General features: G+C 40.1%; 1 protein-coding gene across 1 annotated transcript in view; it reads left to right on the top strand.

The window, feature by feature from the left end:
* The window catches only part of LOC132092818 (monocarboxylate transporter 10-like), a 44,321-nt gene that overhangs the window by 10,786 nt on the left and 14,267 nt on the right, over positions 1 to 19,268 (top strand). The window contains exons 2-3 of the mRNA XM_059499242.1: positions 16,352 to 16,496; positions 17,280 to 17,709. Of these exons, the coding sequence (XP_059355225.1) occupies positions 16,352 to 16,496; positions 17,280 to 17,709 (575 nt within the window). The remainder of the gene's footprint in view (positions 1 to 16,351; positions 16,497 to 17,279; positions 17,710 to 19,268) is intronic.

Raw genomic sequence — 19,268 nt, forward strand, 5'->3', positions numbered from 1 at the left:
AAGCAACAGGACGATGTTTGTAACCGAGGGTATCTCTGGCACAGTGCCAAATTAATCCCAGCATGCCTTCACTAGGATCTGAACAGTCTTGACTTAACAAAAGTTCAGTGTGGGCGGACTTTGCGTCGCTGGGCAGATCCTCCACCACCTCTGAAACATTACTTGCCCACTGTCGAAATTGAAAGCCTCCATCTCTCAAATGGGTCCGTAACTTCCCAACCAACTCCTTTGCTGTGGGGATGTCCATAACACTTTGTAGACAGTTATCAACATAAAAAGCCTTGGTGATAGACTCCCTAACATCTTCACAGTCCTCTGGTAGAGCTCTTACATGCTTTTGCAAAGCATAAACCGCACAGCAAGGGCTACAGGTACTTCCAAATGGCAAAACTTGCCATTAATAAACATCAGCTGGCTTATCCCGTCTCATGCTTCGCCACAGAAAACGCAGGAGAGGTTTATCAGAAGGCAACAGACAAACTTGATGAAACATGGACTTAATATCACCACTAATGGCCACAGGACGTTCCCTAAAACGAAGGAGTACACCTAATAAGGATGACCCTAATGTCGGACCAGGCAGTAGGTGAGCATTCAGTGATTCTCCTTTATACATATAGGAACAGTTAAACACTAATCAATTCTTTCCATTATGCTTTACGAGATGGTGAGGTACAAACCAGGACTCACTACTTTGAAAGGCTTCTTCATGACTCAACTTTCTCGCATAACCAGAATCAACCAGTTTCTGAATCTCTCCTTCATAGACAAGGGCCTGCTCTGGATTTCGTGTCAGTTGGCACTCTGTCCATCGGAGGGATGACATAACTGCCACTTTAGGAGCATTGAACAAGGGTGCATGCTTTGAGCGAAGTAGAGAAGTGGCATATTTAGAGACACCATTCACAGTCTCTCTTGTCGTCAACCGGTTAAGACAATCTAGGGCATACTGGTCTTGTTTGGACCGTATAATTGTTTTCTCACTCTTATAGGGGAACACATCCACTTGCCATAACCGCTCTACATCCTGTTGGAGTTGAGAGGTGATGGAAACTCCAGAAAGAAACAGACACTGGGTTTCAGTCTCATTTGATTGAGCTGACGATACTGGACTTTGAAGAGCCCATCCCAATCTGGTATGAACTGCGGCTGGTCCCCCATGAGGGCTAAGACGAACCTTCTCCACTGGAGCTAGAAGATACGGATGATCAGCACCAATCAAAAGCATAGGCTGGACTTTATTAAATGTTTCCAGTGGAACTCCCTTTAGATGGTTGAATCGTTTTAAAAGGCTAGAAATGGGATAGGATTGCTCAGGAAGGCCCAATCCCTGTGCAGTGAAAGCCCCTTGGATCTGATATTTCTTATGAGAATTTGCTGGAGAAATTGTAAAGCTTACACTGGCTCCTCTTAGGACCTCTGTGTCTTGACGCACAGTTCTTAGCACCAATGATTCAGCTGTGCCCTTCAATCAAAGTTGCTGTGCTGCTAGAGGTAGAAGCATTGTCCTTTCAGAACCGTCATCTAAGATGGCATAAGTCTCCATACATCTACCATTATGGCTCAGGAGGACTTTAACTACTTTCAGTACAACTCTTGGGGAACAGCTTGGGCGACTAAGCAGGAAAACACCAGAGTCTGGCTTCTTCTGATTCACCTCATGTAGAATTCCCAGGTGTTTACCTTTACATTTCGGACAGCCTTTCTTTAGGTCACACCGAGAGGCCTGATGAGCCCTACCACATCTCCAACAGCAATGATGCTCTTTAATCCATTTTCTCATATTCTCCAGATCAAGCAGGCTAAAAGCTTGGCATCTACTAAGGTGATGATCATCACTTTTACAGAATGGACATGGGAACCTCAGCAACGCCTTTCCCTCAAAACTGGAATTTTGGACGGGACTAAAAGAATCACTGATCTTTTCTACTGGAACACCACTTACTCCATGAAGAATATTTGTAGTTGGTGGATACTGCCTTAGTTTCCTCCCCATCTGGTAATGGTCATTAGATTTCGGCCGGACAACACTGACTTGTCCTACTATTGCTTGACAGTCTGCTTCCTCTTGCAGCCATGAAGAGAAATTCACCAAGTTATTGGGTTCTCCTGGTCGAGTGGCTCTACTATGCCGGATGTAATTAGCAACTTGTTCAGGGGGGAGTTTACTCAGTAGTTTCTGTACATGAGAAGCACAGGCCAACTCTGCTGCTCCTTCACCTTCACCCCAAGACTGTAACATCCCCACCAAGGCACGAATACAAACTGCTAAGCTACTGAAAGCTTGCGAATCACCAGTTTTAATGGTTGGGAGGCCCATAATCTCAGCAATTTCTCTCAAAACTAATTGATGTGGCTGACCATATTTCTGCTGGAGGGCTGACCACGCTGCCCTGAGTGGCAGAGGATGTTTAGAATAAGCCAAAACTAAGTTTTGTGCTGATTCTAATTTTAAATGGTCGAGGAGAATATGGTATTTGTACTGCTCAGTCTCATCTGGGGGTAGTAAATTCTCCAGAGCCATCTTTAACATTATGAATTGTTTAGGATCCTCCTTATAAAGATATGGAAATTAAGGACCTTCAATTCGAGAAGATCTTGAAAGATAGCTTACTTGGGCTCTTGAAACAGGCTGTTGGACTGAAGACTGAGAGACACAAGGTATAGGATTATTCTCTTGGATCTCGTTATTTTGTTGTTGCACAATAGGTCTCACAAGAAGAGGTGAAGGTAAACTGGGCATAGCTAATGGTAGTGAAGACTGAACATCTTGATTCCCCTGCTGGACACAATTGGTCATATTTCCACTTTGAGCTGTAATGGGTACAGATGGTGTAATCGTGCCAGAGGCCAGATATGTAGAAGAAACAGGTAATTGACTAATAGGAGGTTCAGATCTAACCACCGAATTATGCAAAGCCTGCTGTGAAAATGGTGGATACTGAGATGACATAAAACCCTGGGAATCTTGTGCTTCTTGATGAACAGCATTCATAGGAACTGACAAATGGCTTGGATACAAAGGACCTGGTACTGGTGGCCAAAAACCAGGATAAACTGGCCCAAACAATGGTGGATTCATAGCCCAAGGAGGGATTGGTGGCTGCACTGCAGGTCTAGTGAGGTCAAGTCCACTGCATGAGACGGTCCTGATAACTGATGATACGCATCAACCCAAGGGTTTAGAGCATACAAATCAGGGGCCATGAAATGACTTGCCGGATGCTGTGAACTTCCCATCAAAGTAGACAAATGAGGAGCATAAGGGCTCCGATCTGTAAGTAATTGCCTTGACACTGGATGGCTAACAACATTCACATCAGTAGGGACTTGATTTACGTGTGAAACATTCAAATCAGGAGCCAAATGGGATTGAGGAGTCAACACCATAGAAGAAGGTGGAGGAAGAGAGGACGCTCTACGCATACATGGCGGTGACTTTAACTCGGAACCAACTTTCCCATGATGTTGTTCCTGTAGATGAACTCGAAGTTCTTGAGCTAATGCTGTAGCGGAATCAGTCACCGTACAAGGAACAAGAGAATCCTTATCAGGTAAGGGCGGTGCAGATAAATCTTTGCTACCTTCTTCAGATGACCAAGAACTTCCTGAAGAACACATCCGATTCACTTTGGAATTTATCTGCTTCACACTTCGGCCTAATTCCATTACGAACTCCTTTAACTGCTTCATTTCCAGTAAGACAGGGTCACAAGGTTCAGAATGACTCTCTCTGGCATATTCAATACTGCTTTGGACTGGGGCTGAGGAAACTGACTGACTGGCCCGAGGAGGCTTCGAGGGCAGTAAGGTAGTCTCATAGTCCTCAAGATAGACTGGAGGCTTGGTCTGTCTTGAAGACTCTCGCCGAGGTGGTACATGGCATTGGTTAGTATGTTGCTCTTGGTCCATTGGAATGCTCATTTCCGGCTCGAAGGACCATGTAAAAGACTCTTAGGATACTGCTTATTCGTAGGGGGAGCAACACAATGGGATGTCAGTTAAAACACCTTGAGACAACATCCATTTGCATGTTTATTTCACCAATGCCAGTACATCATTCTTTCCACAGGTGTATCAGACTGGTTTCTGAACTTAAACAAGATAAACAAATAAAGATAAACAATCAAAGGAATTACAAACAAAATCCAAACCATACAAAACAAACAATAAACTTACATCTGTACACAGCCACAACACCATATGAAAGAATCCAGAGCAGTCAACAAGGAGTGAACTGATTGCTGCTCTAAAGCAACCCTTTTTAAAGGCCCTTAATTGGAGTCAGAATAGGGTGCAGCTGTCAACAATGGGTGGAGCTACAATTACTATGTCATGGGTTTTTCAACAGCTTGTAATAAATTCCAGATGTGATCTATAGTTGATTTTATATGATTAATAGGCAGACACATGCACTCTTTGTATGTTTAACAACGCTACACTGCTAATATTTGTCATAAATATTCTTTATTACTATAAAAATACCATGAGCTGCATACAAAACACATACAGAAAATATATTGTCAAAATCATATGTCTATTTGCTTTCATATTTCATGTGTAGAAAAAGAGTGAATGCGCTCTGACTCACGCACGTGGAAGAAAACGGACAGTGCTCTACAGAGCACATAATTCAGTGGACACTTCATAGAATTAATTATTAATAGAATGAAATTCTGTATAAAGAACATGTGAGAATAAATCTGTTTTCAAATACCAATGATAACAAGAACTCAGCATCCACTCTCTTCTCATAGTTCATACTTTTCAGTTGGCCAAGATTTCTAAAAACCCTTTCTTTGTATTGGCCTTAAGTTATATTCTAATTTTCTGAGATACTGAATTTGGGGTTTTCCTTAGTTGTCAGTTTTAATTATCAAAATTAAAAGAAATAAACATTTATTTCAACATTTGAAATACAGTATATCAGTCTGTGTGTAATGAATGAATATAATATACAAGTTTCACTTTTTGAATGGATTTAGTGAAATAAATCAACTTTTTGATGATATTCTAATTATATGACCAGCACCTGTATGTGGAAGCATCCACAGAAATCTATTGTCTTATTCCAGCGAGTCATCACGTCCGATATTCGTTCTGCTTTGTTGCGCTCAGTGTGGAAAGCACATTGCACTGGGAAATGTGAGTTAAAGTTCCTGTGAGAAGCGTGTGGTGAGATTTCTCCTACAGATGATGTGTGTAATGATGTGTACCATGTGACTGTGCGTCTGCTTGCTCCATTAACCTCATTTCTGTCTCACAGACACTTTGAATTATACAGTAACTGCAGGATGTACTTGATGTAGTTGATCCGAGGAAATGTGTGACGCTCAGGTAAACCAAGACTAATTAGCTATTCATCTGCTAGCAGTCTGACAGTGTTTGGTGCTCAAACATGATGATTTGTTCTAGTACATCTGCAAATAATAATTCATCTCGATCATTCAGACGTGTGCTGGATGTGATGGACTCATATGCCATCCATATCACTCGATTTCTGATGAATAAGATAAATCAGACCATTTTATATGTTCATTCTCTAAAAAATATTGTCAAGTTTGCATCATAATAACTGCAGTAATTCTAAGACATTAGTTCAGACTAACTTTTGGGGGTTTTATTATTAAAAAATCAAATAAGCAAGCGCAGCCCAGGTGACAAAAAGTAACGCAAAAGTAACAAAAAGCATTACTTTACACTTTACACAGTTACTTTTTTATGGTGTAACTCAATATTGTAATGCATTACTTTTAAATGTGACTTTCCCCAACAGTGCTTCTGAGTATGAAAAAGGAATGAAAGTTCTTGCTTTTTATGTTTATTGTCATTTTTCAGTGAGAAGTCCTATTTTTAAAAGTTGGATCATCTTGTGATGCCAAAGTTCAGGTGTCAAATACATTAAGCATTATTTTCTGTAAGCAATGTCAATTATCTTTCAGCTGGAAATTAGACTTGTTAACTGTGAATAGTAATTATTAGTTAGTTGTCATGCTTATTGCAAGTGCTTGTTTTTCTCATGAAGTAGCTTATCAGTATGAGCAGTCATTGCTTTGTGCAGTGCACTTGTGTTTTTAACTCAAAACATGAGCTCATTCTCATTCTGAGGATGGTGTTATTCAGTCTAAAAATGTGCTTCATCAGTCATGATGGTGACGCATTCATGAGAAGAGGAATCAGGACTGACATGGGTTATTTGTTCAGACACTCCACTGTGTTGTGTGAACGGGGCTGTATGAACCACAGACGTCAGACGCTGTTATCAGTGCAGTCATGTTCATGTTGGTGAGGTTGAGAGCTGAGATAAGAGCCAACAGGACACTGCACTGTCATTGGGCTGTTCAGTTGCTCTTCATCATTCTTAGAAATGGAAACCTGCCAAAGGAAATGTTTCCCAACAGACTGATATCGGCTCGATTCATTTGAAGTCTCGGTCAAACGTGTCTCAGTGACCCAATGTTTCCAAAGCACTTTGTCAAGAAAAGCTTCAACACAACTCATTTATGACAGCTAAACACACAACAGCTGAGAGTACGAGACACACACACAAACACACACAGCAGAAGAAATACAGCCCACTACAACCCATCTTTTATTAGCACTAATAGGTTTACGTGTTTCATATAAAATGGTCGTAACTTTAACATAATTTTAACACAAACTGATACATTTCATGTGATGCATCAATGACACAGGTCAGATTTCTGCAATATTACTTTTAAACTGAATGTGTGTCAAATACAAAATTAAACCAGCTTTATATATTCATTTATCATCAATAAATGCATTTTAGCCAACTGAATATTGCTTTTTTTCCCCAGCTAGCCATGTTAACCGTGTTCATCCTTTTTTTTAATCAAAAAACATTTAACTGTTTTAAGAATTTTTCTGATTCTAAGCAATTTAATGCATTTTAAAATATGATTGTTTAAATTAAAAATTAGATGCAACTAGTCAATAAAAAACAATCAGCTTTGTTTATGTATGACTGACAAATATGCATCACAATTTTCGTTAGTTAAGTTAAAACAGTGATGCAAATGGATTTTTATATAACTACATTTTATATGCATTTCGAATACAGACTTGATTTTTTCTAAATAAATTCAGATTTTTAGACTGAATAATGACGGTATTTGAGATCACCGTCAGATGGCGAATCTGAACAAGCTCATGATTGACACAGCCGTTCATTTCTGTTCTGTACGTTCCCACACACACACTTCAAAACAAGAGTAAAGTCTTAAAGCAATAGAAAGTGCACAGATTGGTTCACTGCATTATCTGTGTGTCATGGTTCTGCTTTACTGCCTGCCACTGCAGTAGTTATTAAGTGAAGTGAAGTGACATTCAGCCAAGTATGGTGACCCATACTCAGAATTTGTGCTCTGCATTTAACCCATCCGAAATGTACACACACAGAGCAGTGAACACACACACTGTGAGCACACACCCAGAGCAGTGTTCATCATTTATGCTGCGGCGCCCGGGGAGCAGTTGGGGGTTCAATGCCTTGCTCAAGGGCACCTAAGTCGTGGTATTGAAGGTGGAGAGAGAACTGTACATGCACTCCCCCCACCCACAATTCCTGCCGGCCCGGGACTCGAACCCACAACCCTTCGATTGGGAGTCCGATTCTCTAACCACCAGGCCACAACTTCCCTTAAATGGCTTCACTGATGTCTGATGGTTGTAATCGATGGTTGTAATCAGTTTGCGGTATTTTTCATGAGTGGTCTACAGCTCTCTGGTGTCTCCTGTATTTGAATAGTGCTTTATTCAATACTGGTTGTGTCAAAGCAGCTTTAAAGAGTCAAACAGGAAAATAGTGTGTCAATGATGCAAGAGGACGATAACAGAGAGTCATTTCTCCAGCTGAAGTCAGTGCCCTGATGATTCGGTGATGTCATCGTCCGGCTCAGCTCTCTTCAGTGTGTGTGTTGTGCACTGCAGCAGTGATGTGTGACACCAGTTGTTGTAATTCCTGTAGGGCAGGGGTGTCAAGCTCTGCAGAGTTTAGTTTCAACACTGCTCCAACACACATACCACGTTGTTTTCAGATAAGCCTGAAGGACTTGATTCGTTGGATCAGGTGTGTTTAAACTCTTGAGTTAGACACACCTGGTTTATACCAAGGATCCTCAAACCTCTGCTAGGGTGTCTTTCATTGACACATAAGAAGAAAGGTCTGTCATCCCAGCTTTATTCTGTGCTGTTCTCTTTGAATGTGTTTATGGAGGTAGACTTCGAACAGGACGTGCAGTGTCCAGTTCGTCAACAGTTACTCCTTCATTCATGATCCTGGCCTTGGTTCTGTCCGCGGTGAAGCAGGTGGAGTTACGTGCACTGCCTCACATGTGAGTTAATAGTCAACAGAGTGTTTGATCTGTGTTGACACACGCTTTAGGTGAAGGTTCCTGGCAGATAAACAGGTAAGCAAACACGGACACAGTGAGGAGCGTCCTGTACGAGCACCAATCGCTGGCACTCTACAGAATGGCAACATCGCCCTACAAGTTCAGCGCGTCATGTGGAAGTGGACATGGCCAGTGGCAGCTGCTCGGGGGGGTGATAAGGCCCTGGTACAGCCAGAGTTAAAAGAGTTCAGCCATACAGGTGCTGGGGGAGCTTCTGTAGACAGCCAGCTGCTTTATGACTGACACTAAAGCTGTGTTGCCACACCTTCTTAACCTAATAATGTGTTTCAGCTCAATTTGACCCTCACTTGATTTGAAACATTGGTTAAACTATTTATTTCTTCTTAAAACTTTGTCACTTTTTCTCATTTAGGACCTTGCATGTGAAGATTTAACATATAGAAAGGTCCAAAAGCTGTCACTGGGACAGAACCTTTTCGAAAGGTACAAATATGTGCGACTTCAACTTGGGGCAAATGAGATACACAAATGTCCCTTTTGAAATGTCACGGTCCCAGATTGATTGTTTAGGTCTATTTTGGAAAAGCTGCACAAAAAATCAACCTGTGTAAAACAGAAAAATAAAAAAACTAAAACTTGTGTCAAACACTACAGTATGAAATGAATACAAACTTTAGAAATAAAAGTATAAATTTAAGATTCAAAGTTTACAGTCAAAAATCTGTGAGATGACTGGTTTGTTTTATGGATCTCAGATACTAGTCTGTTACAGCATGAAAATAAATAAGTGTGCGAGACCCGGTGTACCCTCACAAGGGTGTGAGAAACAAACACCACAGAAAGGCAGAGGCTATTTACACTAAGTACACTGAATGTGTGATACTATTTATACTAAGTTATTTGCACTTCAGTGTTCACGGATGTTCATTTGAAAATAAAAACTTAGTTTTTGTCTGCGCAGCAAATTTTGAACATAAAAATATGCAGTGACCCGAAACACAAATCTAAATAGGGGTTCATAATATCTCATTTATATATATTTTTAGAAGTTTCCGGTTGTAGATGAGTATTTTTATTTCCATAGTGTTGATTTTTGGTGAATTGCATAGAAATCAGTGGGGGTCAGTTTAAACCCCCAACACAAAAGGGCTTCTGATACTCAACAGGAGAACAGCGCTGCAGTCACGGCTCCTCGTGTGGCTCCTGTGAGCTGTCTGAAGTCCTGACGCTGGACACTGGGACATCATCTGTGTGCCTCTTCTTGGTCCTGTGCGCTACAGTAAGCTGTCTGAGCTGTACAGTACGTGCAGCAGATCCCGATCCTCCAGCACTCACACCTAATGTGTGCCAGCTGTGTGCGGCCGTGCACCAATCCCCCAGAGATGTTCCTGAGGATTCTGCAGAGTCACGGTGAGGCTTCTGGATAATGAGCGGCACTCAGAGCTGGAAATGCTCAATGGAAGGATTGGCTTATGCCATAAAGTCTCTGTGATCTTCAGGAAGAGCCCGAGGCGGCGTGCTGTGGATCCCCAAGCTCTGTGAAGGATGAAGCAGATGTGTCAGTCAACAGTGTCCTTTCATGCTCTCAGAGGAGCAGCACTTACACAAACTCGACTTATACGGGCTCTGGATGTTTCTGTAAGCACTAACAGATGTGCTTGTGTGGTTTCCTCTCACTTCTGCCTTCATTATTGGCAGTGAGTCAGGATTGATCTGGCGGCTGTTTTCTGCAGGAGGATCCTTCCTGCGATCGCATTCTGTGGTGAAACTACAGAAACCATTTCCACCCACCCAGTCATGTGACCTGATCAAACAGAGAGGCAGTAGGAAGTGGGACAAGCTGAAACACAGCGCACACAAGCACTTCGGTAAAGTCATGAACTAAACCAGCTTTTACCAACTTTGATTTGAAGCAAAGAAATCAGACAAAAAGAGAAAAGTGGAAGATTTGAACTGAACAGCTTTATTAAGGGGAAAAACTGCAATCCCATGAAGTATTGCGAATGATGTTGTGTGTATGTGGACAAATGATATGTTTTACATTTATTGCAAATAAATTCTTATTATACATACAAACATTTAAGTAGTTTGGCAGCTTCATGGGAGTGGGCGGAGCTAAGTGTTCTCTTGGCGATTCTGTGATTGGTGGAGATTTCTCTGCAGGATCATGGGTAATGTAGTTTAACACTGCTGTTAAGTGTGAATATTTACAACATTTATTAGAAGTAATGCAAACAAATGGAAAAAGTCTAATTATAAGTTGTTGTTCCATAATTACCCTATGAAAACAAATGAATGAGATTTGTACTTCCAGAACCCGACTCTGTATAATTCAGAGAGAATTTGAGCAGGGAATTCTGGGAAATGAAGTCATCGTCCACCCTGTCCTGTTCATTTTGTTGAATAGAAATAAATTGTGTAGAATTGTCTATATGTTATCAAGAAATTGTGTGTGGTTTACCTCAAGGTTCCATTTTGGGCCCAAAATTGTTTAACATGTATATAAATGATATTTGTAAAACATCTTAAATATTGAGATTCATTTTGTTTGCAGACGATGCAAATATTTATGCATCTGGAAACTATTTACAACAACCGTGTCAAATTGTTACTTTAGAACTTAAAAGCAAAATGATGATATTTGGCAACGCTAATTTCAATGTTTAGGAAACAATTCAGATAGAGGGTGTTGTTATAGAGCGGGTGCATGAAATTACATTCCTTGGAGTAATTATTGATGATAGAATTACTTGGAACTCTCATATTAAATATTTAGTTACAAAAATATCAAGAAATATTTCGGTTATTGCAAAAGTTAAGCATATTTTAAACATCAAAGCTCTGCATACTTTGTACTGTTCTTAGATTTTGCTCCATTTACATTATTGTTCTGTGGAATGGGGTAGTACTTATAAAAGCACATTAAAACCTATAGTAAAGATGCAAAAAAGAGTTATCCGATTAATTCATAAAGCTGGGTTTTTGGATCACACGAACTCATTATTTTTAAAATCTAAGTTTATGAAGTTTTATGACATTGTTGAGTTCCAATCAATACAGATGCTATATAACAGACTGTTACCAAGTCAAAAACATAACATAGGATACTGTGAGTGTATATAGTCCATTAATTGTTTTGTTTTTGTTGATATTGTTTCCTTGTGTTGTTGTTTTGCTTTTGCACTATGTACTATTGTAAAATGAGAATTTTTGTTGTATTAATTATTTATTTATTTATTATTATTACTATTTTATTTTTTTGTATTACCTGGGGGTGGGCGCTTATAAGCTCTTCGCTCCGGCCCACTCCTTTTGAGCAGATTGGTTACTGCTCAAATAAATAAATAAATAAAAATAAATGTGACATTTTCAACAGATTTGTCTGTAAGGCCTGTGAAACCTCTGATGTCAAGACTTTTTAACTCTATTTCAACATTCAAATGGACAAATTAAAGTGTCAAAAAGGGTATTCTTTGTCATTTTTTGAACTTCACAATGAGATTGAACTTGAAAGCTGAGTTTAAATCAAAAGTACTGCGATTATAAGACATTATTTTAAAGAATATCCCACACTTTATGTCCATGTTTTAATGTAAACCTCTCTTGTGCAGCACTTTACCAACAAAAATTAATAAAGTAAAAGAAATTGTAAAAATTTCATTTGATTACATTTTAAGAGATGAGTTACATTTTTTAAGTTGTATACAGTAGATTAAGTTGATTACCACCTTCTTTGATTGAATTAAATCAGAATCCAGAAACATGAAAACAGCCGACACAGAATTTCTGAAAGAATACGACTCATTTCTGATCATACGGAAGTATTACTGCTATATATTTTAATAAAGTCTTTCATTTTGTGTTTTATGAAAAATTGTATTAATTAGATTAGAAATGCTTTTTGATTATTAAGGTTTAGTTCGAACGGAATCCAGAAAAATAGAAAAATAATAATTTGGGGAAATATTAAATGGAATTTGGGAGAAATAAGGCTGATTTGATAGAGCCCTGAAGAACCTTGTCCTGTAAACTCTCATGTTTGTCAGCATAAATACAGATCGACACTCTGTGGACTTCATGATAACATCCACTATCTTATCATTAAGAGTGGTAATCTTCAGCTTTATGGTCATTAATGTCAGTGTTTGTCAATCTGACACTGGTGCACTGTGAGAGTCTGATCCAGAGCCTGAGAGATATATATATATATATATATAATTCTACTGTATTTACTGCGTTTATGTCTATTGTGAATTGCGCTTTGTCTGTAAACACACTGTTATGCAAGAAAAATCTCATACTTTGACAAGAAAGTAGATGTGTGTGTGTATCTTTATGGAGATGTGTAATGTTCAGAGAGCAGCAGATGATCAGTTTATCGGCCGCTCTCCGTCCTGGGTGTGTGTCTCTGATGGATCTGATCACTCAAGACTCAAACAGGAAATGAATCGATCTCAGTGCGCTCTTCACGTCACACAGTCAAGTGTTTGGTGGTGTGGTGCTTATTTGTGGCTCTCAGGAAGCTGGTTTTCAGGAACAGGAGGACATAACTCTGTGTGAGGAGACAGCGAAGGCTTCGTTTCCTTCAGCTGGTTTCTCACTTTAGTTTAGTTTAACTGACACAAATTCAAATGAATAAAAACTATACAAAACTATATGCAAAAACACAACAAACTAAATTAACATGTAAGCAGAAAATATAAAAATACAGTCTAATAAAAAATATTAACTACAGTATATTTCAGTGACAGTGAAAGCCCACTGGGTTGTTCTGCTTTCTCTTGTTTTCTCGTTTCGCTGGTGTTATCACTGTGTTTATCACTGTTGTGTTAGTAAATTAAGCCGACTGCTGTAGCGTTAGCATATATCCAGCTCACGCGTGTTCTCCCTTTATTTTGAATGTGTATATATACTGTTTTAATGACCGCTTGGTAGATCTGTTGGCGATCAGATATTCATTATCTCTACTCATCACAAGTGCTTGGTTCATTATCAGCAGCGGGAGACGTTCAAACTAATCTTGTGATGATTGGTTTATATATCAGAAGTGAGGCTAGCCTCCTCTACGAGGTTTCTTTTCTCAACTCTCCTCAGCGCTGAAAGTCAACACTCGATGCTGATTGGCTAATTTGTTTTTGTTTTTTTCAGTGTCACGTGATCTTCAGAAATCAGAATAATATGATGATTTATTATCAGAGCTGAAACTGTTCTGCTGCTTCAGATTTTTATTTGTTTTTTTGGAACCTGTGATACTTTTTTCAGGAATCTTTGATCAATAAAAAGTAAAAAAGAAGAGCATTTATTTAAAATATAAATATTTTCCAACAATATACACTACAGTTCAAACATTTTTATTCTTTCTTTTTTTTTTTTGAAAGAAATTAAAACTTTTATTCAGCAAGGATGTGTTAAATTGTTAAGTGATAGCAAAGATTTATTATGTTAGAAAATATTTATAATTTGAATAAATGCTGTTCTTTTGAACTTTTTATTCATCAAAGAATCCAGAAAAAAGTATCGCAGTTTCCAAAAAAGTATTTGTCAGCACAACACTGATAATTCTAATAATGAATCATCATATTTTCATGATTTCTGAAGATCATGTGACACTTTATACTGGAGTCATGATGATAAATTCAGCTTTAATCACAGAAATAAATTACAATTTAACAGAGATTCACATAGAAACCATTATTTTATATTGTAATAACATTTTGCGAGATTACTGTTTTTTTTTTTTTCAAACAAATGCAGCCTTGAAGAGACTTCTTTAAATTACAAGTCTTACTGATCACAAACTTTTGAACGGCAGTGTATGTCATTCACATCATTTTTTTAATTAATCAAAATTCATTTAAAAGTAATTGAATTTCTTCAGCTGATACAGAAGTCAGTAGAGATTTGTTTGTGTTTAAACTGGAATATTCCTTTAAAATGTTTATAGAGCAGTACAGTCTGGACGTCATGATGACATTTAGTTAGGGTTTAATATTCAGTAATATTTTCAGCTTAACTGTAAACAGAACATCAGATTAGGATCAGTTAGGCCGTGTGTGTTTGACCCCGGTGGGAGTGTGTGTGTTTGCTGTGCTGACAGTGTGTTTCCAGCATCTCTGATACTCTCTCCAGACTGGACACACGCCATGGTTTCACTCAGGTCCTGCTCGCTGATGCTGGAGACAGTCACACGTCTCAAACCCTCTGTCCTTCTCATTATGATTCACTAATTTCTTCATGATTTTGTGTAATATTGATATGATGAAGCTGCACCACACTGTGTCCGACAGTGACGCCAAATACAGCCGGTGCTTGTCTTATTGTGAATAATATAATGTATTTCTACTCTAAAATAACTTTTTCATAGACAGACTCTAGTTTTGTTGAAATAAAGTAGAATGAATAGGAAGTCTTCATGAGTGTCATTTAGGGAAGTTAGATGGCCGTGTGTGTTTCTGTCGGAGAGAGACTGGCTTCCTAACCCAGACCATCACATGATCACTTTGACTTCCTTTGTGAAACTGCAGCATGAAGTATCGTATCGTATGTCAGGCTCACGTGTTCGACTCAAACACGGATGATTTTACTGCAAACTCACGTGATCCTCTTCATGCTAACACATTTCAAAGCTTGACGGAGGACATTTAATTATCTTTTGTACAACAGGTCTGTAGTAGAACCTGTGTTTGTCATGCCACAGAAATATAATGTAAGTCTGTGGTGTGTTAGATTAAAGCGGTCTTATGATGCGATTTCAGTTGTTCCTTTCTCTGTGGAGGGTTACAAGCTCTTGGTGCATAAAGGAGATCTGTAAAGTTGCAAAAGAGATATTCTTTATCAAATTTAAGAGTCCACGCCCCCCCCCCCCCCCCCCCCCCCCGAAACTGCTCATTCTGACACGCCACACATATCTGCGTCACCATGTGGGAAGGTTTGCTTAACACTGGCCAGATGTTCACACAAAGAAAGAAGGTGTAACTCTTAACTCGTTGCAGTATCTTTAAAACAGCATTATATAATTGTTTATCACACACATTTAAATGTATCTAATGGCTTGTGTCTGTGTGTCTGTGTGTGTGTGTGTGTGTGTGTGTCTGTGTGTGTGTGTGTGTGTGTGTCTGGGTGTGTGTGTGTGTGTGTGTGTGTGTCTGTGTGTGTGTGTGTGTGTCTGGGTCTGTGTGTGTCTGTGTGTGTGTGTGTGTGTGTGTGTGTCTGTGTGTGTGTGTGTGTGTGTGTCTGTGTGTGTGTGTGTCTGTGTCTGTGTGTGTGTGTCTGTGTCTGTCTGTGTGTGTGTGTGTGTGTGTGTCTGGGTGTGTGTGTGTGTGTGTGTGTGTGTGTGTGTCTGCCTGTGCGTGTGTCTGTCTGTGTGTGTCTGTGTGTGTGTGTGTGTCTGTGTGTGTGTGTGTGTGTGTGTGTGTGTGTGTGTGTGTCTGTGTGTGTGTGTGTGTGTGTGTGTGTGTGTCTGGGTGTGTGTGTGTGTGTGTGTGTGTGTGTCTGTGTGTGTGTGTGTGTGTGTGTGTGTGTGTGTCTGGGTGTGTGTGTGTGTGTGTGTGTGTCTGCCTGTGCGTGTGTCTGTCTGTGTGTGTCTGTGTGTGTGTGTCTGTGTGTGTGTGTGTGTGTGTGTGTGTGTGTCTGGGTGTGTGTGTGTGTGTGTGTGTGTGTGTGTGTGTGTCTGGGTGTGTGTGTGTGTGTGTGTGTGTGTGTGTGTGTGTGTGTGTGTGTGTGTCTGGGTGTGTGTGTGTGTGTGTGTGTGTGTGTGTGTGTGTGTGTGTGTGTGTGTGTGTGTGTGTGTGTGTGTGTGTGTCTGGGTGTGTGTGTGTGTGTGTGTGTGTGTGTGTGTGTCTGTGTGTGTGTGTGTGTCTGTGTGTGTCTGTGTGTGTGTGTGTGTGTGTCTGGGTGTGTGTGTGTGTGTGTGTGTGTGTGTGTGTGTGTGTGTGTGTGTGTGTGTGTGTCTGGGTGTGTGTGTGTGTGTGCAGCATGGGTCGGCTCGCTCTCGATGGGGATGATCTTCTTCTTCTCGCCGATCGTCAGTGTGTTCACTGATCTGTTGGGCTGCCGGATCACAGCAGTTGGAGGGGCAGCGGTGGCATTCGTGGGACTTCTGGGCAGTTCCTTCGTCAAGTAAGTACATTATATTCCCCCAGGTTTTAGATAAAGAGTTGTTGTTGTTGTTGTTTTTCTTACTAAGGAGTTCATTTAGGTGGTAATGACCATCCTTCACTACCGAGTTTACTTACTAGTGCTTAGCAAATAGACTGAAAACTGGATAAGCGTGATGTTATGTTCGCTGTCAAAAGGGTGCAATGGTTTTGTCTGTAAGCAGTGGATGGAGATGTTTCTGAAGGCATTTGACTATTATTGTAAGTAAAGAAATTAATACAACAGTAATGACTTGGATAGTGGATACTTTAAAAAGTAATCTGATTACTTAATGCACTTTGTATGACTGTATGAGATGATCAACGACAAGTTGTTGTTTATTGTTTCTCTAAATACTGAAGATTAATAAATAAATACCTGTACTTAAATACACTGCACTAAAAACATGTTGCAGCCTGCCTAACTGGAGAGCATAACTACTGTAGCTTTAAATGGAGTTTAGCTGAACACAAAGCAATTATACATTTACACTCCTGACTTTAAAGCTAACATGAACTGAACTGAAAATTAGCCATTGGGCAGTGAAATAGATGAATGTTTTGAAAGCATCACAAAGTTGCAGTGGTTCACTCTTCAGCAGAAACAATCTATGCATCACTGATTCACAGTCAACATTAAACTGAGAGAAGAGGAAGAATTTTGATAGCACAAAAACTGCCTGGGGAAATTTCACAATTGTGCTTTGAATTGCATTAATAGTAGTATTCAAAGCTAACACAGTCCCATCATTATTATTCTCTGCAGGTCTCTCGGGCCACTGTACTTCACCTACGGCATAGTCTTTGCTTGTGGCTGCAGTTTTGCATATCAGCCGAGTCTGGTGATCCTGGGTCACTATTTCAAGCGGAGGCTGGGCCTGGTGAATGGCATTGTGACGGCGGGCAGCAGTGTATTCACCATCACACTCCCGTACATGCTGACCGGCCTGCTGAAGAGCGTGGGACTCGCATACACGCTGCGTCTGATGAGCATCTTCATGTTCTTGCTCATGCTGGCAGGACTCACCTACAAACCCCTGCTGCCCAAACCCGTCAGCAGCAGTAAGTCAGGCGGCCGCTGTCCCTCGCTCAAGAGGGTGTTCAACGTACACATCTGGAGGTCTCTGGGATACCGCATATGGGCCTTTGGGATCCCTGCAGCCCTGTACGGATACTTTGTGCCTTACGTTCATCTGGTGAGTGTGCTGAATTTCTCTGTTCTGCCTTAACACTGTTTCACACTGAGAGCAAATAAGCAAGGTGAACCTCCGACGAACGGAGCTTTCCCTCCGAGTGCGAAACGATTGATTGCCTTCTGCTAATTCACGTCTGTATGCTAGGTGGCGCTGACCAACCATGCATTTTTCCTCAGTTATGTATCTCATTTATGGAGTTAACATCGTCCACTGCTCATTATAAAGCATTTAATTAAGATAAATATCGTTTGGTTCTACATTAGAAACACAAACGATCTATAATGCTTACAAGAATACATCTTAAAACATAAGTTATAGTATAATTAGCATCAAGCCACACTTGAAAATGTATGTGATTATTAATAGCTTAAAACCAAATCTGAACCATCATCGAGTGCTTGTAATGACTTCTGGTTGTGATGTCTAGCCGTGCAACAGCAGCTGCTCCAGGCATGTGATCTAAGCTCAGATCTAATTGGACAGCCTGTTTCCTCCTGGAGCAACGGAGGGGGGGGGGGGGGGGGGGGGGGTCTAGACAAATGGTTTTTTAAAAATTGCACCACAAATAATTGTGCTTGGTGTAAATAGCCCCAAAGGGATCTATTGTTTCGCCTCAAAAGTGTCATTGCACCAAACATTTTTGCATTCAGTGTGAAAAGACCCTTAACAACATGAGAGTTTCGTCTCAGGAACTTCATTATAGAAATGTTCTGCTTAGTTCAACCAAATGTGAGGACCTTCACCATCTCTCATGCTGTTCCAAACCCTTATGTCTTAAAGCAGGGATGCCCAAACTCGGTCCTGGAGGGCCGGTGTCCTGCAGAGTTTAGCTTCATCCTTAATCAAACATCCCTGAACCAGCTTATCAAGCGCTTACTAGGCATGCTAGAAACTTCCCGGCAGGTTTGTTGAAGCAAGTTTGTGCTAAACTCTGCAGGAGGGCACCCCTGTCTTAAGGGAATAATTATGCATTTGCTGAAAATGTGCTCATTCTCACGTCATCCCAGGTGGAGATGAGTTTGTTTCTTCATCAGATTAAGAGAACTGTAGCATTGAATCATTGTCTCTGCAGTGAATGGGTGCCATCAGAGTCCAAACAGCTGATAAAAACATCACAATAATCTACAAGTAATCCACTGCACTCCAGTCCATCAGTTAACATCTGAAGACAAAAGCTGTGTGTTCGGAAGAATCAAATCTATCTTTAAAACATATTTATCTTCAAACCATTGCTTCTGCCTAAAATACGAGCCCATAATCCAGAACACTTCCTCCAGTCAAGCTACTAGTTTAAGGCTGGATTGCACTACACAGTTTTTGTACTGATTTTTGCTCCGATTAAGAATCTGGATGAGTTGAAGATAGTTAGCAAAAGTTGGAGCCAGTCTGCAGTTTTTAATTGACATATTTCACAGAAAAGGATTCTATCCAGTTGTTAGAGATCAAGCGTTTGCTATTTTGAATGTGTTGTTTTCAGAACATTTGTGATACCTAGTGTTCTAACATCTGTTCAGATTTTAAAAGTCATATAGTGCATTTTAGCCTTTACTTTCTTCTGC

Source organism: Carassius carassius, chromosome 18 (assembly GCF_963082965.1).
Source record: "Carassius carassius chromosome 18, fCarCar2.1, whole genome shotgun sequence".
Lineage (NCBI taxonomy): Eukaryota > Metazoa > Chordata > Actinopteri > Cypriniformes > Cyprinidae > Carassius > Carassius carassius.